Below are 26,013 nucleotides of genomic sequence, written 5' to 3'. Positions count from 1 at the left end.
AGGGAAGGGCCGGGCTGGGCTCAACCTGGCGTCTGGAGTTTAGTCCCCGCGCTGCTGTGGGCGAAGCTGGTGTCTGCTTCTAGGGTCGCAGTGACTGCTGTCGCATCGGGATCTTGATCGTGATGGGTACAAAGGCGAAAGTCGGCAGTACAGAGTTGCTTCTCTTCACGTCGATGATCCTGTGTAAGTTCCCGGAGTTTTCGGAGTAATCTGTGCGTCTGATCGGAGGTTGGAGGGAGGCGCTCCCCACACCTCTGGCTCCCGAAAGGGGAGGGGTTCTGAAATCTGTCTGCCTCACCTTCCTAGTCCTCTTTTCCACCCTAGACTCGTCCTTCTTTTTTCCCTTCCCCCTTCCTCTGGTGAGTGGCTGGCTCCCCTCCCCCACATTTATGAATAAGGATCACCTCTTACATCCACCTGGAGGGAGTTGCCTCTTCCGCACTTTTACCAAAAATAATGGGGAAAGGTTGGTTCCCCTTTCCTCCATTCTCACTTACTGGTGAGTGCTGGTGGGTTCGGGGGCGCTGCCTAGCCGGGATCAAGCATCAGGGAAGGGCCATCCTGCCCCTCCAACATTCGCAAACCATCCGAGATCAGTCGGGAGCCTCACGTCCCCTGACTCTCTCGGGATGTTTTGCTCCTGAAGGGTCCTCAGAGAAAATCTAATGGAGGTCGACTGGAGTGGAAGTCCCTTTGCCTGGTTGTTGCTGAAGGGTCTTTTTAGCTTTTCCCGAACCTCTGGGTTGCATGGTTGCTCCAGGAAAAGTGTCCAGTTGCAAAACCTTTTTTTTTTGAAGGAAATATATAAAATTGAAATCTAAAATTTCTTAGCACAGCATTCAAAGTTCCTTTCTAGCGTAACTTACTTCAGGAGTCCTTGATAAATGTTGTTGACTGAGAGACCATTCCCAGGGGAAGGTCCTGTTTTTTGGTTGGCTGGTTCCTTCTCAGAGCCAGAACTCTGCCCTCCCCCCTGGCCATGTTTGAGAGATTTTGTTGCCTTTGTACACTCCCTTTCCTGTGGAACAATGAGGCTCCCTCGCTGGGGCAGGCCTCTGTCTATAGTTGTGCTCGTGCCTGCCTGAGTTTATGGTTTGTGCCTTAGACTACCCGTGTCAGCACCTGTACCCTTACCTGATTCTTGAGCGTCTGTGTGTGCTACTGTGAATAGTTGTGTCGGCAGGGGGTCTGTAAGAATCTCCATTTCCTCCTCGAGATCCCTATTTTAGGAAATGTAGAAGAGATGAACAATTAAGACCAATATAGGTGGTTACAAGATAATTCACTTTGCTTAGTGTGAAGGGTGCCCTTAGACAGATGCATTGACTTCTTTCTCATCACAAAAGCATTAACCCTTGGGATGGACTGGACCAGTAACAAATCAGATCCTCCCTCCCCCTATTGTACAGATCAGGAAACAGGTACAAAGAGGGGAAATGACTTGGTAAGACTGACCAAAGGACCTGGGACTGGAACCAAAGTCTCCTGACTCACTTCTCCTTTTTCTACCCTGGGGCCCACCTCAGGCACCCTGTGACACAGGAACCAGCATATCAAAATATCAGTTTGGGATACTGCTCCAGAGTCCACGGTCTCACCTACCTTTTTCAATTTTTCTTTCTCACTAGATTCTTTCTTTTTTCACTTCTCCCTTTCGTTCTACTCCTCCATTTCCCCCCTTTCTTCAATTTCCATTCTTTCCCTCCCATTCTTCTCCATTTACTTGTCTGTATCTTAGAACTGCTAGTGACACCCATAGTCATTTTCTTGTTGGTTGTGGTGCTCAGTACTAAACACTTTGCCAACCCCGTCAACCCTCGTACTCATCCCCCCACCTCCCAACCTAGAAATTTCTGAGTAACTGTATTTGTGACAGTATTTGTCAGGCTTATAAGACTCCTAGAACTGCATCCTTCTCCCTTTTCCTCTTTCCCCCTCATTTTCTAGAATAACCCCACAATATATTGTCACAGATTGACACTGAAAGCCTTGTGATATCACCCTTCTGAGCTTGGGGATCCCCTCTAGTCTGCTCAGGGAATCAATAAACAGTGGTTTAGAGGGAACGTGAGATGATATTGTATTAGCTTGACAGGGCGATGGATCCTGGGAAGTAACGTGTCCAGAAGATGGAGGAACTGACCTTGTCACATGTAAATAGGGCTAGACCTGGGAGATGCTATTTGGTTAGCACTGTGAGAATGGAAATAACAACCAGGCCACCCCCCACCTGGGTTCTGGCTTGACTTTCCGGCTTATTTGTGATCATAGTCTAGTAACTCAGTCTTTCATCTGTAATACAAGAGTATTACAGGAGTAATAATACTTGTCCTAACCTCATCCTGTGGATCAACTGGGATAATAGCTTCATGACATCCATGAAAGCGATTATTAGTGGGCAGCTCTTACCCCACTTTGGATTTTGTGAGGGTGAAAGAATGCTGCCCATAGTAGAGCAGGTCAGAGAAAGCAGGGAGGGACCCTGCTAGATTCCAAATGGCTAGAGTGAAAAAGTAGAGGCTTTCTTGCCTATCAGGTCTGTCCTCTGCCCTTGGGAAATTGGAAGCTTGTATAGGATGCCTGCATGTCCTTGCTCCTCACCTGGACTCTGTCATCAGGGAGGAAGAAGAAAAGATCAAGTAGTGGCCCTACCCCTGCCTGGGGAATCTAGTGGAGAAGAAGGCCTGAACCTGCTGGGACAGGGTTGGAGAATAAACACTGGGAGAACTGGGCCTGGGAGAAGAAAAACTGGTGACCAGGAATACTAGCCTCCCTCCCCCTAGAGAGCCTGTGCTTAAAAAAAGTTTCCAGCTATCTCCTAGGCAGGAAGAGGCATTTCTGTTTAGCAAGATGGTATGTGTCAGCTGTGACCGCTGGGGAAGTGGAAACCTGGTTGGAAGCCTGGGGTTTGCACACACACCCGTTCATGAAGTGTCTGCACTGAGGCATTCCAGCAGGGAGAAACTGCTGCCCTGAGCCTGTCTGGGTCAGCCTGGGAGTCTGGCTGTTTCATATCGATATTTTGGACTCAAGCCTTTCTAGCTCTCCTGTTCAGGGTTAGACTCACCTCAAACTGTAGATTGGTGAGTCACTCCTTTCCCCTCCCTCTTCGGGGGGTTCTCCCATGAAAGAATTGTTCCCTCGAAACCAGAACCTAGAAACTAGTGATGCCACACGGTGAAACAAGGAAGTGAGTGGTAGTGGAAGTCCAGTGTCTTATTAGTTTTTCTCTCCTTGCTCCAGAACGCTTTCCCCTTATGACATTTCTCTTCAGTTTCCTGTGATCTGGGCTTGCCTGGTATCTCCAGCCTAGTTTTAGCTCGGGGTGGAGCTGCTGTAATTAAAAAACCAAACAACAATGTTTGTCTGTTTAGAAGAGATTAATACATTAACGTGGTTCGAGAATCAAAATAATATTAAACGAGTGGGGTTATCACTCCCACCTGGTTCACACCTCCCCTAGTTTCCTGTGTATTTTTCCAGTGGTTTGTTATACAAATATCAGTATATATAAATATATATTGCTTTCTTTTCCCTTTCCTGACACAAAAGGAGGCACCCTCTATACATTGTATTCCATCCTGTATCTTGTTTATTTCATTTGATATACCCTGGAGTTCTTTTCATATTGTTGGTGTGGCCTTGGCTGTTAGAATATTCCACCCCTCTCCCCACCTCCTCCCCAAGTCCTCTGGTTTAAGAGGTATCTATTCTTTGGATTCAGAAGAGCTGACACTCCTGCTCAAGGACAGATTTAAAAGCTACGTACATTTTATGTGAGAGATTAGGAAAAAAATTGGGCTTGTTTTCTGTTAGCATTGAGGGGAGACCTTGGGGATCTCTAAACTCAGCCCAGCTTCCTCTCTAGAGGCTCAGGAAAGAGCTGGATGGCCACTTGTCAAATGTAACTGTGGAAGAGGTTTCAGTGTTGTCAGAGGGTTGTGAGAAGTAAAGTGAGTGGATACAACACACTGGGGTTTTCCAGGCATTGAAAACTCAGAGTTCATCTGCCTGGGACTCCCTGATAAGCAGGGTTTCTGTCCAAAGTCCGCCTGGTGTCATTCGTTTTACAGTGTGGGGGTCAGATGGGAGGAAGCAGCTGGCTGGCCAGAAGTCTGATGCCAGGCCCTTGGAGTGAGCCCTGGGTAGGCAGGCACAGCCTGCTCTGTAATGAGTAGGTGGGTGGGGGAGGAGAGCCGAGCTGGTAGAACTGGAAATTCTGCTGAGAGAGAGTTGGAGGGAGCAATGGAGTGAAAGCTTTCCTGTCCTACAGAGCCATCGCCACTCTCCGCTGTACTCAGAGGGCTGTGTCAGTTGACCCACGTCATCTAAAGTACAGCCAAGCCTGACTGTTTAGACTTAGCCCAGCCAGTCTTTGGCTCACACAGCTTTCCTCTTGCCCACGCATTCCTTATCTGTCCCACCTCAACCCCCAGGAGTGAGTTCAGTCTCTACAGGGTGAGTGGTGGGAAGGAAAGAGCAAACCGGGGGTGGAAGCCCTGGGTCCAGGTTCTAATTGCACTGTAATGTCAGATTCAATTGTTAATCCAACAAGCATTGGTGTTTACTATGTTCTGAGCACTGTGCTGAGATTAGGAATTAAAAAATGAATAACCTCTGCTATTAAGAAACTCTGAGGGCAGTTAGGTATTTGTAACCATTAGCCAACAGCTGAAAACTGTGAGCATGCTGTATCTGGGGGCTTTCCGAGGCTTTGGCTTATTCTGAGGCTGGTGGGTCCTGTGAGGCTCATCTGCCTAGAGGGGAAGTTTGGATGAATTCTTAGAGAAAACCAGAGACTGGCTGGCTGGCTTCCTGGCTTCCCTCCTTTTCCTTCCTTCCTTTGTTTGTTTGTTTTTACATGGATCCAAACAAACTCATTGCATGAAAACACCTTAAGGAAAATTCTAATTATTAACAGGATTGCATACTGAGACCAAAGTTTTCTTAATAAAGCAGTAGAAGGAAGTAGCTTTTCTGTTGTGGGTTTGACCTGTGTTTACAGGGACAGGTTGGCGGGTTGGGTTCTGTCAGATATCTGGATGCCTCCACCCTCTGACTACCTCATTAACACAGCACTGCTTTGGTGGCAAAGCACAGCTCTAAGAACAGGGGAAGATACAAATGTATCTCGTTTTCTCTGTTTCTAAGGAACTATAGACATGTATTTACTAAGTAGAATACAGAGCACCATGCGTCAGGGGCAGTCATCGAAGTACAGAATCTTTGGGGAACATAGAGAAACAGTTATTTTCAAAATGATAAATTCTTTATTAAGAAATCATAGATATTCAACGCAGAAAATCGGAAAACAGAGGGATATAGAGAAAATAAAATCACATCCTGTTCTCTAGAGATAACACTGATTGCTGGCTTTATTCTAATCTTTCCTCTATGATTAATATGTGGTGTAGCTGACCTTTGCAAAAATATATTGGAAAACAATGAAATGGCTGTTTGATGCCATTGACTTTTCCTTAAGCCTTGGCCCTGTGGGCATATATTCATTTAGGTCATACCAGCTCAACAGAAATCCATACATACCAGTGTTTAAGCCAAGTTGTGTACTAAACTACTTTGAGCTATGGCCAGTTTGTCAAATTAGGTAGGAATTCCAGTGGCAAAAAACAAAACTCTGTTATAGAGCCCTTCTCATTTAGATTATTAATGACTGAATATCAGTTTTAAATGAAATGGGTGACTACCTCCATGACAGAGAGGACAGGAACATAAATGTTCTATGATGGTAGGGTATTATTGCAAATCATGGCCATATATGTATTTTTTCTTTCTTTCTTTTTTTTTTTTTTTGAGCAAACAATGCTTTAAATAAAATCCATTCTATAGTATTATAATGTATGACTATCCTGTAATTTACTTAATTGTTCACTTTTTGCTGAGCATTTTTTTTTTCTTTGCTGTATAACATTAAATTGTCCTTGAATATAGATCTTTAAGCTTACCTTTGATTATTTTCTTAGGTTATATTCCTAGAAGCTGGAGAGAGATTAATTTTGACTGGGGAAAGGTATAATGGATTGAGGGACACTGGCCCAGAATCTTGAAGGGTGAATGGTGTTTCCCGGCTTCTCTGCTGGAGACGCTGTGTACAGTAGTTTTGAAGACTCAGAATCAGGCAGACTTGGGTTAAGATTCCCACCTCCTTTGCAGCTGAGTGATTTGGGGCAACTAGGAAAAAGCCTCGGTATTCTCATCTATAAAGTGGGATGGTAACAATAATACTTGCCTTCCAGGGTTGTTTTCTTTCTCCTCGAAACATTTTTCATGAGACAATCCAATGCATATGTTCACATTTCTTCCTGCCTTTTTTCTCTCCTTGAAATTTATCAGACTCATATACAGGATCTTGATTGTAATCTCCTGTTTCTTACTCATCTGTTACTTCATTTCACCTTCAAAGTTTTATTTCATTGTCCTGTGCTTCCTGGTGTGTTCTTGTTACTCTTGATCATTCTTCCTTTGTTTTTGCCTTTGCTTTAGTTTCCCCTTTCTGGCTATGTTTTATTTTTCTTTGCTTCTTGTGCTCTGATTTTTTTTTTTCTTTCCTTTTTAACTCCCATTTCCCACTCTTTTTTCTTTAACTAAAAATATTTAATACATACTTGGCCATTACACAAATGTAGAAAACATAGAAACATAGAAAAGTTGCCTGTATTCTCACCTCTCAGATAATATGCACTGTCAAGGGTTTGGAATCTATTCTTAGAGATACCTTTACGTATATCCTAGGATTATTTTTCTGAATAAATTGATCTACCTTAACTTTTGGCATGGCAATATGGTTAGTTTTGTTTGTTTTTATTTTTACTTAGTTGTATTATTTATTGTACCCTGGAGCCAGGTTACCTGGTTAGAATCCTAGCTCTACCTCCTACTAGCTTTGAGACCTTGAGCAAATTACTTATTTCTGTGCTCCAATTAATGCATATGTAAGGTGGGAGCAATAATAAAATTTATTTCATAGAATTGTTACAAGGATTAAATGGAACCTGTAAAGGGCTCAGAAGAGTATCTGGTACATAGTATTCAAGAAATATTAGCTGCTATTATCTTATTATTCATGCTTTTTTAAATTTATTTGGTCATGCTCAGTAACATGTGTCTAGAATTTGGATATAATGAATTAAACCTTTCAGAGGACAAACCTTGCAGAGGTCTTGTTTAGCTTTGTTGGGCTTCCCTGGTGACTCAGTAGTAAAGAATCCACCTGGCAGTTCAGGAGACCCAGCTTTGACCCCTGGTCTGGGAAGATCCTACATGCTGTGGGGCAGCTAAGCCCAGGGGCCACAGCTGCTGAGCCTGAGCCCTCTAGCCTGTGCTCCGCAAAGTGGCCCCTGCCCACCGAGACTAGAAAACACCTTGTGCAGCAATGAAGGCCCAGCACAGTCAAAAGTCAACAAAATTATATATTTAGAAAAGGATGGGATAGAGGGTCCCTAGGGTCTCTTCCAAAAAAATTTTCTGTTGGTTTTTTTAAAAAATTATTTTATGGAGGTATATTTGGCATACAACATTTTAGTTTCAGATGTACAAAATAATAATATAGCAATTATATTTATTGAAGAATGATCACCACAATAAATGTACATCTGTCATCATATATAGTTATGGGATTTTTTTTTCCTTGTGATAGAATTTTTAAGATTTACTCTATTCAGTTCAGTTCAGTCGCTCAGTCATGTCCGACTCTTTGCGACCCCATGAATCGCAGCACGCCAGGCCTCCCTGTCCATCACCAACTCCAGGAGTTCACTGAGACTCACATCCATCGAGTCAGCGATGCCATCCAGCCATCTCATCTTCTGCCGTCCCCTTCTCCTCCTGCCCCCAATCCCTCCCAGAATCAGAGTCTTTTTCCAGTGAGTCAACTCTTCACATGAGGTGACCAAAGTACTGGAGTTTCAGCTTTAGCATCATTCCTTCCAATGAAATCCCAGGGCTGGTCTCCTTCAGAATGGACTGGTTGGATCTCCTTGCAGTCCAAGGGACTCTCAAGAGTCTTCTCCAACACCACAGTTCAAAAGCATCAATTCTGCGTTCAGCTTTCTTCACAGTCTAACTCTCACATCCATACATGACCACTGGAAAAACCATAGCCTTGACTAGACAAACCTTTGTTGGCAAAGTAATGTCTCTGCTTTTGAATATGCTATCTCAGTTGGTCATAACTTTTCTTCCAAGGAGTAAGCGTCTTTTAATTTCCTGGCTGCAGTCCCCATCTGCAGTGATTTTGGAGCCCCCAAAAATAAAGTCTGACACTGTTTCCACTGTTTCCCCATCTATTTCCTATGAAGTGATGGGACCAGATGCCATGATCTTAGTTTTCTGAATGTTGAGCTTTAAGCCAACTTTTTCACTCTCCACTTTCACTTTCATCAAGAGGCTTTTTAGTTCCTCTTCACTTTCTGCCATAAGGGTGGTGTCATCTGTATATCTTAGCAACTTCTAAATATGCAGTACAGCATTATTCACTATAGTTACCGTGTTGCGCATCATATCCCCATGACTTAGTTATTTTCTAACTGAAAGTTAGTACCTTTTGATCCTCTTCACTCATTTTTGCCCCCCACTCTCTCCTTGCCTCTGGCAAGCACCCAATCTGTTTTCTGTGTCTGTGAGCTTGGAGTTTTTTTGTTTGTTTCTGATCCCATATATAAGTAACATCATATGGTATTTGGACTTTCTCTGATTGACTTAATTCACTTCACATAATGCCCTTAAAGTCCATCCCTGTTGTCACAAATGGCAAGATTTCGTTCTTTGTAATGACTCAGTGATATTCCATCGTGTATTCTGTGTGCGCTGAAGCCTCGGCTAACTCTGCTGGCCCCAGTGTGAAGGGAAAAAGGGGATGTCTGTACTGGAAGCAAGTGCCGTTGAGACTCACACGAGGTCTGTGAGTGCGGGAGCCTGGATTCCAGCTCAGAGTTGTGTAGAGGGTAAGGGATCCTTAGCCTTTGAGTCTTTGCAGGACCGGGCAGGAATTGGGGGCAGAGACTGAGAGGAAAACAACTGTCAGGAAGGTAACTTGCATCTTGTTTTCTCCTTAGATTTGTTGTTAGTCGCTAAGTCATGTCTGATTCTTGCGACCCTGTGGACTGTAGCCCATCAGGCTCTTCTGTCCATGGATTCTCAAGCAAGAACAACTGGAGTGGGTTGCCGTTTCCTACTCCAGGGGATCTTCCCAACTGAGGGATCAAAGCTGCATCTCTTGCTTCTCCTGCATCTCCTGCAGGCGGACTCTTCTTTGCCACCTGGGTAGAGAGAGCCCCAGATCATATGATACTTCCACATTTTACGTTTTGAAGAACCCCATACTGTTTTCTATCGTGGCTGTATCAATTTACAGTCCCACCAACATGAGGTTTGCACAAGGGTTCTCTTTTCTCCGTGTCTTCACCAGCATTCGTTGTCTCTTGTCTTTTCTGGGTTTGGGGAGCTTGTGGAATCTTAGTTCTTTGATCAGGAATCAAACCCATGCCCCCTGCAGTGGAAGCAAAGATCTCTGACTACTGGACCACCAGAAAATCTGTTTCTTGTCTTTTTTGATAATAGCCATTCTAACAAGTGTGAGGTGTTATCTCATTATGGTTTTGATTTACATTCCCTGATAATTAATGATGTTGAGCATCTTTTCATGTACCTGTTGGCCATCTGTATGTCAGTCTTCCTTGGAAAAATGTCTATGCAGATCCTCTGACAGTTTTTAAAATAGATTGGTTAGGTGTGGTTTGTTTGTTTTTTTTAACTATGATTTGTATGCATTCTTTATACATTTTAGGTATTAATCCTTTATCAGTTAAGTGAGTTGCAAGTATTTTATCCCATTCTCTAGGTTGCGTTTTTAGCTTTTTTTTTTTTTTTTTAAATTTAAATTTTATTTGTTTACTTGGGCATGCTGTGTGGTATGTGGGATCTTAGTTCCTGGACCAGGGATCAAACCCTTACCTCCTGTCTTAGAAGCGTGAGTCTTACACTGTAGGCAAGACCCACCTTTTCCTTTTGTTGGTGGTTTCCTTTGCTGTGCAGCATGTTGATTCTTTCACTGTTCATGTCATCATGCATACTTGAGTCAAGGCTATAGTGACTGGGGGTTCAACCAGAATGCCATTGCTGATGTCCAATTTGAACCTTTGTATTGGTCTGCTTGGGACGCCATAACAAAATACCGAAGACTAGGTAGCTTGAACAACACTAATTTATTTTCTCACAGTTCTGGAGCCCAGAAGTCCAAGATCACGGTGCTGGTAGGGATGGCTCCCTCTGAAACCTCTCTTTGGCTTACAGTGGCCATGCTCTTGCTGTCTCTTCACCTGGTCATTCCCTCTATGGCATGAGCTTGCTTAGTGTCTCTTTGTAGAACACCACCAATCAGATTGGATTAGGGCATGTCCTAAGGGCCTCATTTTAACAATTATATCATCCTTAAAGGGCTTGTCTCCAAATACAGTTACTTTCTGAAGTTAGGGCTTTCATATATGAATTTTGAGGGAATACAATTCAATCCTTAAACCCCAGAAACCATTTTGAAGATTTGGCAGAAAGAGCAATGATCTAGCCAGGTGTCTCCTCAGATGACTTGGGCTTGGGCTTACTTGGGTTGCTCTTGTGATCATGAAAGAAATAGGTTTTTTTGTTTAACAACTGGTTGTCAGTATTTAGAAAAATGTTAATTTAAGCTTCTGCAATGGTGATTTCAGCCTTGACTCTTAGCTCCGTATTCATGGAAGAGATCTGCTTGGCAATCTCAGGACTGTGCAGGTCATTGAGTTGTGTATGGATCCTCATCTGGAATCAGTCTCAAATATTAGAACTTTCACCACAAGGAGTTTTCCTTGTAGTTATTCTCAGGGTTTTGGTAGGCATCCGAACCCGTCCTTACACTTTGAGATTCTTTCCCTTTGGGCCTCTGATCAGGTCAGTACATACCTTCTCCAAAGACTTCACGTTGCAGCTGGTGAGGGTGATTCTAATCCTATGAATTGTCAGCTCTGGCTCCACAGGAGTCTTTCTGTATCTTCAAAAGCCATGACTGTGGCTGTGGGGCTTCCTGCAGGCTAGTTCCTTGGCGAGAGCAAGCAGTGAGTCAGGGAGCTGGAGCAGGTAACTCCAGGCTCTGCTGCAGCAGCAGCTGAGTTTTCCTCAAAGAGCTGGGGGTGTTTTAAATGGATTCACATCTTTTGTCCATTTGCCCACATTTTAGACCTTGCATTAGAAAACCTTCTGACACTTCTTCCACGTTTGGCCCTGCACACTTCTGCATGCGGGAAACCAGCGTCTACCATTGTGCAGGCAGATACCTACAGCTTTAAAGCTAGTGTTTTGAATCAAGTTTTTTTTGGGGGGTGGGGGTGTGCCTCATCTGTCAATTTGAAAAATGGTCTTATCTTAACAAGTAGACGTTATAGTGAATGATTTGCTCTGACCTGATTTGTTAAGGTTCTGTGTTGTTCCGTGTCAATTTGTACTAATTTGTACTTATGCTAAGTGATGAGAAAGAATGATAGATTAACATAGTTCCTGCTCCTTTGGGAGTTTACTGCTTGATAGGGGAGACCTGCAGGCACATAGATGATGTCATTATAATATGGGAAGTGCTTTGACAGTGTTTTGCGTGGTGTAGTGCAAGCCTAGGAAGGAGATGGAGGAAGGATTGGGAGTGGGCCAAGTCATTTTCCAGAAAATAATGTGGATGAATATCTGCTGGCCAGATGAAGAAAGAGGGGAAAGGGTATTCCGCATGGCCGGAATAGCATGAGCAAAAGCAGAGGTTGTGAGACTCTTTGCTGGGAATTTTAAGTAGTTTTGTATTGCTGGGGGGTAAATTGCAAGAGTAGAGAGGGTGATGAAGATGATAAACTTATCACCAGGTTGGGTTTTGCTAGAACTATTGCCTGGCTGAAAAATTTGGATTTTATCTTACAGGCAATGTGGAATCACTGGAAGCTTGAAGCAAGTGTGAGATCTGGACTTTCCAGAAGGCTGTATAGTGTAGCCCAGTCTCTGGAACTGGACTGCTCTGGTTTGAATCTGTAGCTCTGGGCCTCAGTTTCCCCGTGTAGAAAAGAGATGATAATAACAGTATCATCCAACTCCTAAGGTTGTTGTAGGGATTAAATGGTAGTCCCTGTAATGTGCTCATAGCAGTGCCTGGCATATAGTGTGTGCTCAATAAATGTTAACTCTTTCTCCATCAGTGGGGTGGAGGATGGATGCGAGTGGGCCAAGATTAAACAAGGCAGAGAAAACAACTGAAAGACTAAATGCAATTCTCCAGGTGATGATTTTGAGTTTTGGTGCTGGAGAAAATTCTTGAGCGTCCCTTGGATTGCAAGATCAAACCAGTCAATCCTAAAGGAAATCAGTCCTGAATATTCATTGGAAGGACTGGGGCTGAAGCTCCAATACTTTGCCACCTGATATGAAGAGCAGACTCATTGGAAAAGACCCTGATGCTGCGAAAGATTAAGGGCAAAAGGAGAAGGGGGCTACAGAGCGAAAGATGATTTGATGGCATTATCAACTCAATGGACATGAGTTTGAGCAAACTCCAAGAGATAGTGAAGGACAGGGAAGCCTGGCGTACTGCCGTCAGTGGAATTGCAGAGTCAGAACACAACTTAGTGGCTGAACAACGAACAACACATGGTGATGGTGCTAAAAAATTTGGGTAGATTTGGGAGATGACATTGTAGTGCTTAGTGCTTGATTGACTAGAATGAAGGAAAGATGGTGATGACTTAAAAGTGGAGTAGTCAGCAAGATCAAACATCTTACCAAGAGCACAGATGGTAACTGAAAAAGCAAATACTGGATATTTTAATTCTAAGGCTATCTTAATGTTTTAGAAATTGGGATGTGACTTACAGCCAATATAAGTCTATTGTATATATTTAATTTCCCCCCAAGAAGTTTTTACTAAATCAGTGTTTTATCTTATAATCAGGGTATCTTAAAATTGAGGAATACAATGATTGGTGCCCTTAGTAAAAGCAATTTTAATTTCAGGTTGAGAGCCAAAGATGTACTGAAGTAGGCTGAGCAGTGAACACGTATGTTGGGTTGCAAACAGTATGTGTAGACTACTTCTTTAAGAAGTTTAGAGAAGAAGGGAGGAAAAAATTGTAACCAGAGAAGGGTGCAAGATTAAGTGAGGGTTTTCTGTACAGGAAGGCACCAAAAATCTATTGATACCTTTGACTCTGTAACTTTTCTTGTTGTGAACTTAAGGGTAAATTAAACATCACAATGGAAAAGATGAAATTTTCTTCTGTTTTGGTTTACCATGTTAATTATCAATAGTAGGATATTTGTATGTATGTACGTTATGCCAAGTATACTCAGATGGTAACGAATCTGCCTGCAATGTGGGAGACCCAGATTTGATCCCTGGGTTGGGAAGATCCCCTGGAGAAGGGAATGGCTACTAACTCCAATATTCTTGCCTGGAAAATTCCACGGTCAGAGAAGCCTGGCAGGCCATAGTCCATGGGGTCACAAAGAGTTGGCATGACTGAGCGACTAACACACATACAGTATGCCAAATATAGATCCAAGGTTAAATGCAAAAGGGAGGTCGTGATGCGGTAAGGGAAAATATAAAATAGATGAGGAGAATGGGTGTGGAAATCGTGGATGTTGTGACGTAGCTGGGATGTGATGAGGGAAAGCCCTCAACTCTGCTGGTCTATACATGGTGGTTCTAGAAAAGAGTCAGTCTTTCTAAGGCTACGTCACAGTGATAGAGGAGATGGTTTGGTGGGCTGGAATGTAAGCATTTTTTCAGAAGTGTTTACATTTACTTATATGCCTTACTTTGAAGTCAGAAAAAGAAGTGTGTACAGAAGGACCTACGGGCAGATGATAATGATAATAAGGCATCATACCTACTGGGTGCTTCCTGTTGGTCAGACACTCTTATAAGCCCTTTATTTGTAGTAACTTGTTTAACTCTTAACAACAGCCCTTTGATATTGAAACTGTTATTATCCCTATTTTACAAATGGGCAAACTGAGGTTCAAAGTGGCTTGCCCAGGTCACACAAATTATAAGTAACAGAGCTGGGATTTGAATGCAGGCAGGCTGGTTCCAGAGGCTTGTTCTGGAATGAGAAGGGGACCATGAATCAGGATGACTGGGGTGTCCTGCAGTCACTAGGAAGGAAGGACTTGACTCATGGTGCAATACGCAGTCACAGTAGAACTCTGAGCATTGCAGTCAGGTCATGGGGAAGTCAGCAGTGCCTGCATCAGAGGAGGGTGGGAAGGCCATGAGGTAAAGGGCCCTGTATTTTAAATAAGAGAAGAGAAGCCTGGACTAGGTAGTAGCGGTCAGATTTCATGAGAAGGGGAAGATGCCTGTTGTCCAGTGTGTTTGTGAATCTATGTGGTGGTGTCATTCCTGAGCACGCTCTAGATCTGATGACCTGAGAGGACTCAAAAAAGAACTTTGGTTAAAGTTAGAAGTAAGGCAGAAATAATCATCAAATTCATATGCTGTGGTTTATTTATCTGTCTTCTTTTAGGTGGCCTTTTATTTCAAGGGCTAGTTTTTAGCTTAATTAGAAGCTGTTCTTTATTTGGGTGGTGTCATAGGTTTGGCTTCTTGGGAAGCCAACTCTGAGATGTCAATTACTGTCCTAGGACATTTATGAGGGAGTGCTCCTGACATGCACACCTATGGAAAGGAAGTCGGATTGGGCAGAGGGAGAAGTTGAGCTGCACTGTAGTCCCAACAAGGCCTCAGCCTTCTGCACCGGGAATGTTGAAGCAGGAAGAGCCCTTCATTGTTGTCCCAAGTTGGGGAGGTAGGACACAGAGCTGGGGCTTTATATGTCCTCCCCACACCCCACTTGTTTTTTTTATCACATGGCATGTGCCATCTTAGTTCGCTGACCAGGGATTGAACCCGCTTCCCCTGCATTGGAAGCACAGTGTCTTAACCACTGGACCACCAGGGAGGTCCCCAAAAGTCAGTTCTTGCTGGTTCTCCCTCTCTATTTTTGGCCACAGGACTGGCTGGATCTCAGTTCCCCACTCATGTATTGAATCCAGGCTACAGCAGTGAAAGTCCAGAATCCTAACTCCCTACCTCCTCTCGATCAGCATCGGATGCTGGTACCCTGACCCTGTTCTGCCTGGTAGGAGGCATGCCCCTGGGCGAGTGTTCTGGTTGCCCTAAGAGAGGGATGACAGCAGCAGGCTTTCTTCTGGGAGTAGTCCAGCAACCAGGACGAGTCTTTCATTCCTGAAGAGACATCTGGTTTTGAGTATCTCAGTGCACATCACAGGTAGCAAATTGTAAAATTTGAGAATCTTAAAAAAAAAAACCCAAATTCCCATCATCAAAGCAGAGAAAGTTGACTTGGGCAAAAAATCAAAACATTTCATGATCAGCATCCTTGATGAGAGCTGAGTCAGAGAACTTCCATGTCCTCAGATTTCAATTTAGTAAAGGTTATTTGCTTTAATTTCTGTGTCTGTTGTTACAGTTGATTATAGATTTGACTTTGAAATGTAGTGCCAAATATACAGACACAAAATAATATGATTAGAAGTGATTTAGAGATAAAATGGACCTGACTTTTAAAAGAATCATATTTTAGTACATAGTTTCCTTCCATTACGGCATGTGTGCTCAGTTGTGTCTGACTCTTTGAGACCCCACGGACTGTAGCCCTCCAGGCTCCTCTGTCCATGCGATTTCCTAGGCTAGAATACTGGAGTGGGTTGCCACTCCAGTATTTGCCTCCTTGAGGGGCTCTTCTTAACCCTGGGATCGAACCCGTGTCTTCTGCATTGGCAGGCAGATTCTTTACCACTGAGCTACCTGGGAAGCACTGCCTCCGTTAAACCAGTGGCTTTTCTGAAAAGCAGCATGATGTATAAAATATGGTATAATAAGGGAGGAAAGCAGGGATAGGAGTAACCTGTATGCTAATCAGAGTTCTGTCATTTCCTAGCTATAAAAACTGGGATCTTCCACTTACCCTTTTAGACATTCAATTTTTTCATGTATAAAATGGGAGAGAGAATACTTAGCCTGGCTAATTCAGTGTGGTTGTATCAAATTGAAATAAATTACATAAAAATCCTCTCTAAATGTTTAAGCCAGAAAAGAAAGGAAGAAAGAAAGAGGGACTTTCTTGGTGGTACAATGGATAAGAATCTTCCTGCCAAGAGAGGGGGCATGGATTTGATCCCTGATCTGGAAAGATTCCAAATGTGGTGGAGCAACTGAGCCCGTGTGCCCCAGCTACTGAGCCTGTGCTCTAGAGTCTGTGCTGCACGTCAAGAGAAGCCACTGTAACCAGAACCTGTGCACTGCACAATGAAGGATGGCCCCAAACCATAGCAATTAGAGAAATCCGCATGCAGCAACAAAGACCCAGCACAACCAAATATAAATAAATTTATTATAAAAAAGAAAGAAACAAGAAAAAGAACCTAGAGGATTTCACAGAATATCTAGTTCAAACCCTTCATGTTTCAGATGAGAAAAGGGAGCCTCAGGGGTCAAGAGACTATATTCAGTAATCAGTTCAGTTCAGTTGCTCAGTTGTGTCCGACTCTCTGCAGGTCCATGGACTGAGGCATGCTAGCCTCCCTGTCCGTCACCAACTCCTGGAGCTTCCTCAAACTCATGTCCATTGAGTCAGTGATGCCATCCAACCATCTCATCCTCTGTCATCCCCTTCTCCCCTTGCCTTCAATCTTTCTCAGCATCAGGGTCTTTTCCAATGAGTCTGTTCTTCGCATCAGGTGGCCAAAGTATTGGAGTTTCAGCTTCAGCATCAGTCCTTCCAATGAATATTCAGGACTGATTCCTTTAGGATTGACTGGTTGGATCTCCTTGCAGTCCAAGGGATTCTCAAGAGTCTTCTCCAACACCACAGTTCAAAAGAATCAATTCTTCAAGCACTCAGCTTTCTTTTAAGATCCAACTCTCACATCCATATATGACTACTGGAAAAACCATAGGTTTGACTAGACGGACTTTGTTGGCAAAGTAATGTCTCTGTTTCTTAATAAGCTATCTAGGTTGGTCCTAGCTTTTCTTCCAAGGAGCAAGTGTCTTTTAATTCCATGGCTGCAGTCACCATCTGCAGTGACTTTGGAGCCCCCCAAAATAAAGTCTGACACTGTTTCCACTGTTTCCCCATCTATTTGCCATGAGGTGATGGGACCAGATGCCATGATCTAAATTTTCTGAATGTTGAATTTTAAGCCTTCTTCTTTGCTTTCTGCCATAAAGGTGGTGTCATCTGCATATCTGAGGTTATTGATATTTCTCCCAGCAATCTTGGTTTCAGCTTATGCTTCAACCAGCCCGGCATTTCTTGTGATATACTCTGCATATAAGCTAAATAAGCAGGGTGACAATATAGAGCCTTGAAGTACTCCTTTCCCAATTTGGAACCAGTCTGTTATTCCATGTCTGGATCTAACTGTTGCTTCCTGACCTGCATACAGATTTCTTAGGAGGTAGGTCAGGTGGTCTGGTAGTCCCATCTCTTTAAGAATTTTCCAGTTTATTGTGATCCAGAGTCAAAGGCTTTGGCATAGTCGATAAAGCAGAAGTAGATGTTTTTCTGGAACTCTCTTGCTTTTTCGATGATTCAACGGATGTTGGCAATTTTATCTCTGGTTCCTCTACCTTTTCTAAATTCAGCTTGAACATCTGGAAGTTCACGGTTCATGTACTGTTGAAGCCTGGCTTGGAGAATTTTGAGCATTACTTCACTAGTGTGTGAGATGAGTGCAATTGTGCAGTAGTTTGAGCATTCTTTGGCATTGCCTTTCTTTGGGATTGGGATGAAAACTGACCTTTTCCAGTCCTGTGGCTGCTGCTGAGTTTTCCAAACTTGCTGGCATGTTGAGTGCAGCACTTTCACAGCATCATCTTTTAGGATTTGAAATAGCTCAACTGGAATTCCATCACCTCCACTAGCTTTGTTCCTAGTGATGTTTCCTAAGGCCCACTTGACTTCACATTCCAGGATGTCTGGCTCTAGGTGAGTGATCACACCATTGTGGTGTGATAACACCATTGTGGTTATCTGAGTCAGGAAGATCTTTTTTGCATAGTTCTTCTGTGTATTCTTGCCACCTCTTCTTAATATCTCCTGCTTCTGTTAGGTCCATACCATTTCTGTCCTTTATTGTGCCCATCTTTGTATGACATGTTCCCTTGGTATCTCTAATTTTCTTGAAGAGATCTCTAGTCTTTCCCATTCTATTGTTTTCCTCTATATCTTTGCATTGATCACTGAGGAAGGCTTTCTTATCTCTTCTTGCTATTCTTTGGAACTCTGCATTCAAATGGGTATATCTTTCCTTTTCTCCTTTGCCTTTAGCTTCTCTTCTTTTCTCAGCTATTTGTAAGGCCTCCTCAGACAACCATTTTGCTTTCTTGCATTTCTTTTTCTTGGGGATGGTCTTGATCCCTGCCTCCTGTACAATGTTGTGAACCTCCATCCATACTTCTTCAGGCACTCTATCTATCAGATCTAGTCCCTTAAATCTATTTCTCACTTCCACTGTATAATCATAAGGGATTTGATTTAGGTCATACCTGAATGGTCTAGTGGTTTTCCCTACTTTCTTCAATTTAAGTCTGAATTTGGCAATAAGGAGTTCATGATCTGAGCCACAGTCAGCTCCCGGTCTTGTTTTTGCTGACTGTATAGAGCTTCTCCATCCTTGGCTGCAAATAATATAATCAATCTGATTTCGATATTGACCATCTGGTGATATCCATGTGTAGACTCCTCTCTTGTGTTATTGGAAGAGGGTGTTTGCTTAAAACCAGTGTGTTCTCTTGGCAAAACTCTATTAGCCCTTGCCCTGCTTCATTTTGTACTCCAAGGCAAACTTGCCTGTTACTCCAGGTATCTCTTGATTTCTTACTTTTGCATGCTCAGTTATATGAGTAATTTAATAAAGGAAAAATATACTTGCATTGAACAGATGTGCTTGCATTTATCTAAGAAAGACAGGATTTTGACTAAAGCATCTTTCGTCAGTTTGGGCTTGGAAAGCGTAATTGCGAGTAACTCTGCAAGTGCAGGCTGCTGACTGTATCACCATCCCAGAGTCCTGTGCTGGCGCTTGTTTTGGAGTGTCAGCCCCTCCTGTGAACCTGCTGCCTCTCTCCCACCATGTTATTTAATTAGCCTGTCTCTCACCTCCTCTCAACCCCATCACACACACCACCTTTTCTTTCCCTTTTCCTTTGGGCAGAAGTGAAGGTGAAGTTGCTCAGTCGTGTCCGACTTTGCAACCCTATAGACTGTAGCCCACCAGGGTCCTCTGACTGTGGGATTTTCCAAGGAATAATACTGGAGTGGGTTGCCATTTCCTTCTCCAGGGGATCTTCCCAACCCAGTGATTGAGATTCTATTGAGGTGATCTGAGCCCAGTTCTGGTCCAGAACCAGCTGTGTGATCATAGAAACGTTTCTTTACTTTAATTCCTTGTGTAAAACTGGGATGATACTTGTCCTGCTGATCTGTCTTTCTTGTTTCAAGGATCAAACGAAGTAATGTATGTGAAAACACCTTAAAAAGCACAAAATGCCCTCAAAATGGCGAGTATTATTACCCTATTACTGCCTCTTCCTTTCTTTCCTGTCTTTGCCTCCAGCTTTCTGGCTTCCTGCCAGGATTGTCTGACTAGTGACAACAATTATTTACTGAGACGCTTTCTCTGAACCATGAAATGTCATTTGGGAAGCTGTTCTTGGACTGGTAGGAACTAATTAGATTATTGATAGTCACAGAGGGAAATTTTTTTTTTTTTAATGAAGGACATTGCCTTAGAAATAAATGTTTTATTTCCATTGATTAAACAAGTATTGGCCTGCAGTTTAGCAAAAAACATTTGAAGAAGATGGTGAGAGGGTGTGAAATCTGAGAGGAGTTTGGATCTCTTGAATCCCTTGACCTTGAGATCTCAGCACAGAGGGTCCCGGCTCCAGATGCTCCATCAGCTGGGACTGCTCTTCCCTCTCCATGGCATTTCTCTGTCCACTCCTGATGGACCTACCTCTCTTCTTCTCAGGCTCCCTGGCATTGGGCAGGGGTGCGGTGCAAACCTATGAACCGGTAGTCAGAGTTCCTGAGAATAACCGTGAGTTGGGAGGCGCTGTGGGGGATGGTGGGGGCTGGGGTGAGAGGGAGGCGAGCAGGGGCAGATCTTTGGGGAATATCCAACCCAGGTGGTGCTTTGGGTCCATTTACTGCTGCTGCTTCTTCCAACTCACCTGGGTTCTGCCTGCAGCTGCCAAGCTGTCCTGCTCCTACTCGGGCTTCTCCTCGCCACGTGTGGAGTGGAAGTTTACCCATGGTGATATCAGAGGTCTCGTTTGCTATAACAACAAAATCACTGGTGAGTCGCTCCATCTCCTTGCTGACTGCCTATTTGTAGAGGGATTGGTTGTGCTTGGATTCCAGGGGAGGGGGGCACCTTGGGGCTCAAGTCTCCAGGGCCTTCCCATCGCCCTTGCTGGTGGGAGGAAGAGAGCCCCTGTGCCTTGGGTGCTGCCGTCATCAGCTTCTCTCAGCCCTCCAGCTCACTCTGCCCCTGCTTCCTCTCCCCTGGCAGCTTCCTATGAGAACCGAGTGACCTTCTCGGATACTGGCATCACCTTCCATTCTGTGACCCGGAAAGACACGGGGATGTATACTTGTATGGTCTCTGATGAGGGCGGCAATACCTACGGGGAGGTCACCGTCCAGCTCATCGTGCTCGGTACGTGCCGCAGGTCTTCTGTGTGGGTTTGCAGTCGGTTGCTTCCCTAAACCCTTAGCAGACTCTGCTAAGCTTCAGAGCTCACTGATAGTGAGCATGCTCATGGCAGGTTGCAGGTGGGGCAGGGAGGAGAGTATTCAGAGTCCTGGTGCTGCCAGAGAGTGACAAGCGCCTGGTTAGGGGGAAACTAAGGGCACAGTAAGGACAGAGGGCTAGAGCTGATAGATGGGGGGTGCCTGCTACTGTGCCTGCAGGCAGCCCTCCCACCCCTGTGACCAGTACCTTCTCTCCCTCTCCAGTGCCTCCATCCAAGCCTACAATCAACGTCCCCTCCTCTGTTACCATTGGAACCCGAGCTGTGCTGACCTGCTCAGAGAGAGATGGCTCCCCGCCATCTGAATACAAGTGGTTCAAGGATGGAGTAGAGATGCCTCTGGAACCCAAGAGCAACCGTGCCTTCAGCAACTCTTCCTACACCCTGAACCAGAAGACAGGGGAGTTGGTAGGGATGTGTGTGTGTGTTAGTTGTTCAGTCATGACGGACTCTTCGTCACCCCATGGACTGTAGCCTGCCAGGCTCCTTTGTCCATGGAATTCTCCAGGCAAGAATAGTGGAGTGGATTGCCATTTCCCTCTCCAGGGGATCTTCCCGACCCAGGGATCAAACCCTGGTCTCCTGCACTGCAGGCAGTGCAGGTGGGGTTGGGGTAAAAGGTGTATGTGATGGGGTGCGGGGTTATACAAGCTCTGAAGGTGGGGAAAAAGCAAGCGGCAAGGTAACTTTGGCATGAGGGTCAGGAGACATAAAAGAGAGGTAAGTGGCTTCTTCAAGCAGGAAGCCAATTCGTTTTCTGCCCGCTAGATCTTTGATCCCGTGTCGGCCTCTGACACTGGAGATTTCACCTGTCAGGCACAGAATGGCTATGCGTCCCCCGTGAAGTCAGACACCGTGCACATGGATGCTGGTGAGTGAGGGTGTGGCTGGGGCTTGCGCTCAGACCTGGGGTGCGGATTGGGGTCTGCTTTCCGTCCTGGCTTTGGTGGTGCTGTCAGTGCCGTGAAGGCGTATTCAGGCGCCTGACCTCTCCCTTGTATCCCACAGTGGAGCTCAATGTTGGGGGCATCGTGGCAGCTGTCTTTGTAACACTCATTCTCCTGGGAGCCTTGATTTTTGGCATCTGGTTCGCCTATAGCCGAGGCTATTTTGACAGTGAGTATTTGCCCTCAACGGTGGATCCTCCCTGCTTCGGGGCCTGATTCTTGAGTGCCACCTGAGTGCCGACCTGGTACTGAGCCTTTGTGTGCTGGGTTACCTCCCGGGAAGCATGGCTCACCCGTGTTTCAGGGCCACACACTGGGTTCCCCATCTTCCGGTGCCATGCTGTCTTCTACTCTGCTGACACTCATGGTCCCATTTCTTGTCTTTCAGGAGCAAAGAAAGGGTGAGTGAGCTGCTGTCCAGGGGCTCTCTGAGGTTGAGAACGTGTTTGTGAATGGTTTGAAGCTGAAATGTGCCCAGGGGAAGAGGTTGGAGGGGAGGCGACCAGCCTGGTAGGGAGAACATCTGGATTCCTACCATGGTCCACTGCGGTCCTGTGTTTGTCCTTTCTCCCTCCACCCAAACCTGCCTACCGAGAGCTCCATGCGCCCGTGAAGTTCTCAGTCCTGACCTCTAACGTTAATGAGCGGAGGTTAAGGAGAGGGACGGCGGAGGCGAGGGGGGATGCTGAGTGTCTCCATCTTCTGGCTTGTCTTTAGGACCTCCAATAAGAAGGTAATTTACAGCCAGCCCAATGCTCGAAGTGACGTGAGTATGCCTGCCCTGGGATGGGGAGGGCCCCCTGGCTGGAGTTGGGGGTTTCCAGCCCATGTTCACATGTATTCTGGGGATTATCTAGCAGCTAGAGAAGACTGACGAGAGCTGACTTGGATGTTTTATTTCTCCAGGGGGAGTTCAGACAGACCTCGTCATTCTTGGTGTGACCCTGATCCAGCTTCTCTCCTGTCCTCAGTGCTTGCCTTACTCAGGTGCTACCAGACTCTGGCCCCTGATGCCTGTAGTTTCACAGGATGCCTTATGTGTCTTCGAGCCCCCTCAGGGGCCCCCACTTTTATCTTAGGTTGTGTTTTATAATAATTTCAGCAATGTGCACCTTCCTGCCTCCCTTCCTTTCCCACCACTGCTGAGTGGCCTGGGACTTGTTTCAAACCTTCTTGTCCCAGCCCTACAAGGGATCAGAGAGAAGTCCTGACTGATGCCTGCTGACCACAAGTAGACCACAAGAGCAGTGGGGTACTCACTGCCCCCTGCATGTAGTGGTTTTCAGATAGGAATCTGGAGTCTGGCTTCTTGACTCCTTCCTGCCGTGCTGAGGCCTGGTGCAGCTGTTCTAGAGTTGGGAGCTGGAGACTGGAGCAGCTGGAATGGTTGTTTGGAAACGGTGTCGAGTCTCTGCCACCTCTGCAGGCCACTTTCTTCTGTCTTCCATGGGAAGCCACTGGGATCCTCCTGCATCATCCTCTTCCCGAACACAAGCAGACTGACAACTGTGTCTGTAGGGAAAACAAGACGCTGATCTGCAGATAAGAAAGCTGGAGTGGGTAGCTCAAGCTATCACCCTTCTCTTGGTTGAAACAACTCGACCTGCCCTTTTAAGATATGTCTGCAGGGTTATGGAAATTTGTGTAGCAGTCAGTTCTGCTGAGCGTGTGAGTGTGTGTGTGCGTGTGTGTGTGTGGTCTTGGCCCTATGTTGAAATCTAGTGTTCCAGAGTCCTCTTGCGGTAGGAGGCGAGCACCTGGCTGAAGTGATGCTGTGCTCCAGGTTCTACTTGATCTGACTCACCCAGTGAAAGAAGACCACCCTCCCACCTCTGCCAACCCAGATGCGCTAGTACACTTCCCAGAGGCTACAGGAAAAGCTGCTCCAGGGCCTGAGGCAGGATTTCTCAAATCCTTTGGAGAACCACTTCTTTCCTAGTAGTTTAAAGTAGTACTACTACTTTATTTAGAGGATAGGCATAAGTGAGAGCAGGAGTGAGTGGGCTAGGCACGCCGGGCCCTGCTTCCCTCATCCCATCTGGACCCTTCTTTGCCCTTGAATCTATTTCTCCCCTTTACCCAGTAGTCTATTTATTAACTAGCAAGAGGGCAAATAAGGGATCTTCTAGGATTGATTTTGCTAATTTTGTGGAGGATACTGAGCACCATTTCACCATATTCTGCACCCTTATCTGACTAACAGCCCCTCCCAGAACTGAGTTTTCTTTTCATCCAGGGTCCAGGAGGAAAAAGAAAAAACAAATCATATTGTCATGCACCAATAAAAAATAAGCTTTCCAGATGGAAATAAAATCTAATTAGGCAATGAAAGTAGAGACTGTGAAACGGTTCAGTAAGAATGAAAATATCAAAGTATGTTTCAGCTTCCTGGTTGGGAGACAGGGTGGGAAGGAGTAAAGGGAGCAAAGGGCACAGGGAGGCAGAGGTGAATCATCGCTCTTGCAAGTCTGGAGCAAATGGTTCCTCACTCCCTAGGTCACTTGAGGAGTATGAGTCAGTAATTACCAGCCTTGGAATTTACTTCTCCAGCTAACAACAGCCCCTTTGAGTTGGAAAACACCTCATCTGCTTTCATTTTAGAATGTTAAAACTAATTTTTGTAATAAATGTTTATTTTTCACATTGAGTTTGTTTAAATTCTGAAGTTCTAGCTTTAAAGAATTGGAACTCCCAGAGTGACTTTGACATTCACTTATCTTCCCTGTAGTCTTTAAGAGATCAGGGATATCCTTCTACAGTATCTGGTGGTTAGATTTCAGTTTAACTTACCATTGGAAAAGGAAATGGCAACCCACTCCAGTACTCTTGCTTGGAAAATCCCACAGATGGAGGAGCCTGGCAGGCTATAGTCCATGGGGTTGCAAAGAGTCAGACATGACTGAGCCACTTCATTTTCACTTAGCATTAGACTGTACTTGAATGGTAATGTTTCAAATGAATATAATCTATATTAAAAGACTTGGTGTTGGAGAACAGGGTGATTCTGTAGAGATTCGTGTTTTAGACATGGACCCAACCTGATTAGAGATAAAATGATTGAACATTAAGGATATGTTTGTTGTTCCTGTGTTAATAGGATTTGCAGATCGAGGTAGGGGAAAGTGGTCAATAGATTGGTCCATTTCTGCATGCTGGGGCAGGGACAGATCAGTAAAGGAGATAAATGAGGAAAGGACAACTTGCACTTGAAGTGAAGTAAGTAAGTGAAGTCACTCAGTCATGTCCGACTCTTGGCGACCCCATGGACTGTAGCCTACTAGGCTCCTCTGTCCATGGGGTTCTCCAGGCAATAGTCCTGGAGTGGATTGCCATTTCCTTCTCCAGGGGATCTTCCCAACCCAGGGCTCGAACCTGGGTCTCCCGCATCGCAGACAGACGCTTTATCGTCTGAGCCACTTGCACTTTAAAAAATCTAATTTTGTAGCTCTTGCAATTTATTGTCCGTTCCTTGGTACTAGCTGTAAAAATCTAGTATGAAATGGAACTTTTCTAAGAAGAGGAATTTGTAATTTTTTTGGCCACACTGGAGCTTGTGGAATCTTAGTTCTCCAACCAGGGATTGAACCCTTGGCCCATGGCAGTGAAAGCCTGAGCCCTAACCACTGGACCACCAGGGAATCCCCCAGTTGCTTGTTGGATAATTAACTATCATTCATAAAGTTACTGTATATTACCACTATCCCCATTTCACAGATTGGGAAAAAGAGGCACAGAAATGCTAAGGAACCTAGCCAAGTGTAGATCTAGGATTCAGGACAGCTTCAGAAGAGGCTGGGTAGCTTATGTTCTGCTCACAGTGACCCTGCATGAGAAAGGGCAGGAGGAGCTGGAGACAGAGTTTAGCTTTCTCTGGGGAGGTGTGTATGTGAGGATTAGGAGAGAGCAATGACACTTGGGGTTTTCTCTGAATTGTGACACCCCAACAGTACCTACGGTACAGATTGTGACTAGCATTTATGAAGCTCTTGGTAAAATGAAGGGCTTGTGAGTGCCACCTTCTGGAATGAGAGATAATGTCACTGCCTGTGGCCCAGGTGGCAAACAAGGCATATCGTATTTGTGGGCAACAAGGAGCGAAAACAGCAGCTTCAGTAGTTGGCAAAATGAGAATACAAAAAGATCTCAACAGGCAGGAGTGATAAACTGCATCTTAGAAGTTCAATAGTAGTAAGTGTAAGA

At 44.8% G+C, this 26,013-nt stretch overlaps 1 protein-coding gene and 1 pseudogene across 2 annotated transcripts; one reads left to right on the top strand and one right to left on the bottom strand.

The window, feature by feature from the left end:
- F11R (F11 receptor) lies at positions 1-24,460 on the top strand. 2 transcript variants are annotated; one of them, XM_070366156.1, is made up of 10 exons: positions 1-183; positions 20,083-20,151; positions 20,302-20,409; positions 20,626-20,772; positions 21,072-21,274; positions 21,635-21,737; positions 21,875-21,982; positions 22,202-22,214; positions 22,531-22,546; positions 22,720-24,460. In XM_070366156.1, exons 1-10 carry the CDS (start codon positions 123-125, stop codon positions 22,753-22,755), a joined length of 864 nt encoding a protein of 287 aa, XP_070222257.1. In that variant the 5' UTR covers positions 1-122; the 3' UTR covers positions 22,756-24,460. The 2 variants fall into 2 exon arrangements, with proteins under 2 accessions (XP_070222257.1, XP_005909251.1); XM_005909189.3 differs by having other exon boundaries at positions 2-183; positions 22,531-22,579.
- LOC102269327 (small ribosomal subunit protein uS10-like) lies at positions 10,696-11,051 on the bottom strand (annotated as a pseudogene).
- Positions 24,461-26,013: the final 1,553 nt, after the last annotated feature.

The sequence above is a fragment of the Bos mutus genome, chromosome 3, assembly GCF_027580195.1.
Source record: "Bos mutus isolate GX-2022 chromosome 3, NWIPB_WYAK_1.1, whole genome shotgun sequence".
NCBI lineage: Eukaryota > Metazoa > Chordata > Mammalia > Artiodactyla > Bovidae > Bos > Bos mutus.
This window is presented reverse-complemented; position numbering and strand designations above follow the sequence as displayed.

Excerpts from the sequence above, each read along its gene's own strand:
- F11R (XM_005909189.3), top strand. The coding sequence starts at position 123 with ATGGGTACAAAGGCGAAAGTCGGCAGTACAGAGTTGCTTCTCTTCACG. Across the intron at positions 20,410-20,625 it reads CTATAACAACAAAATCACTG|CTTCCTATGAGAACCGAGTG; the intron begins GTGAGTCGCTCC and ends CTCCCCTGGCAG. Across the intron at positions 21,275-21,634 it reads ACCAGAAGACAGGGGAGTTG|ATCTTTGATCCCGTGTCGGC; the intron begins GTAGGGATGTGT and ends TCTGCCCGCTAG.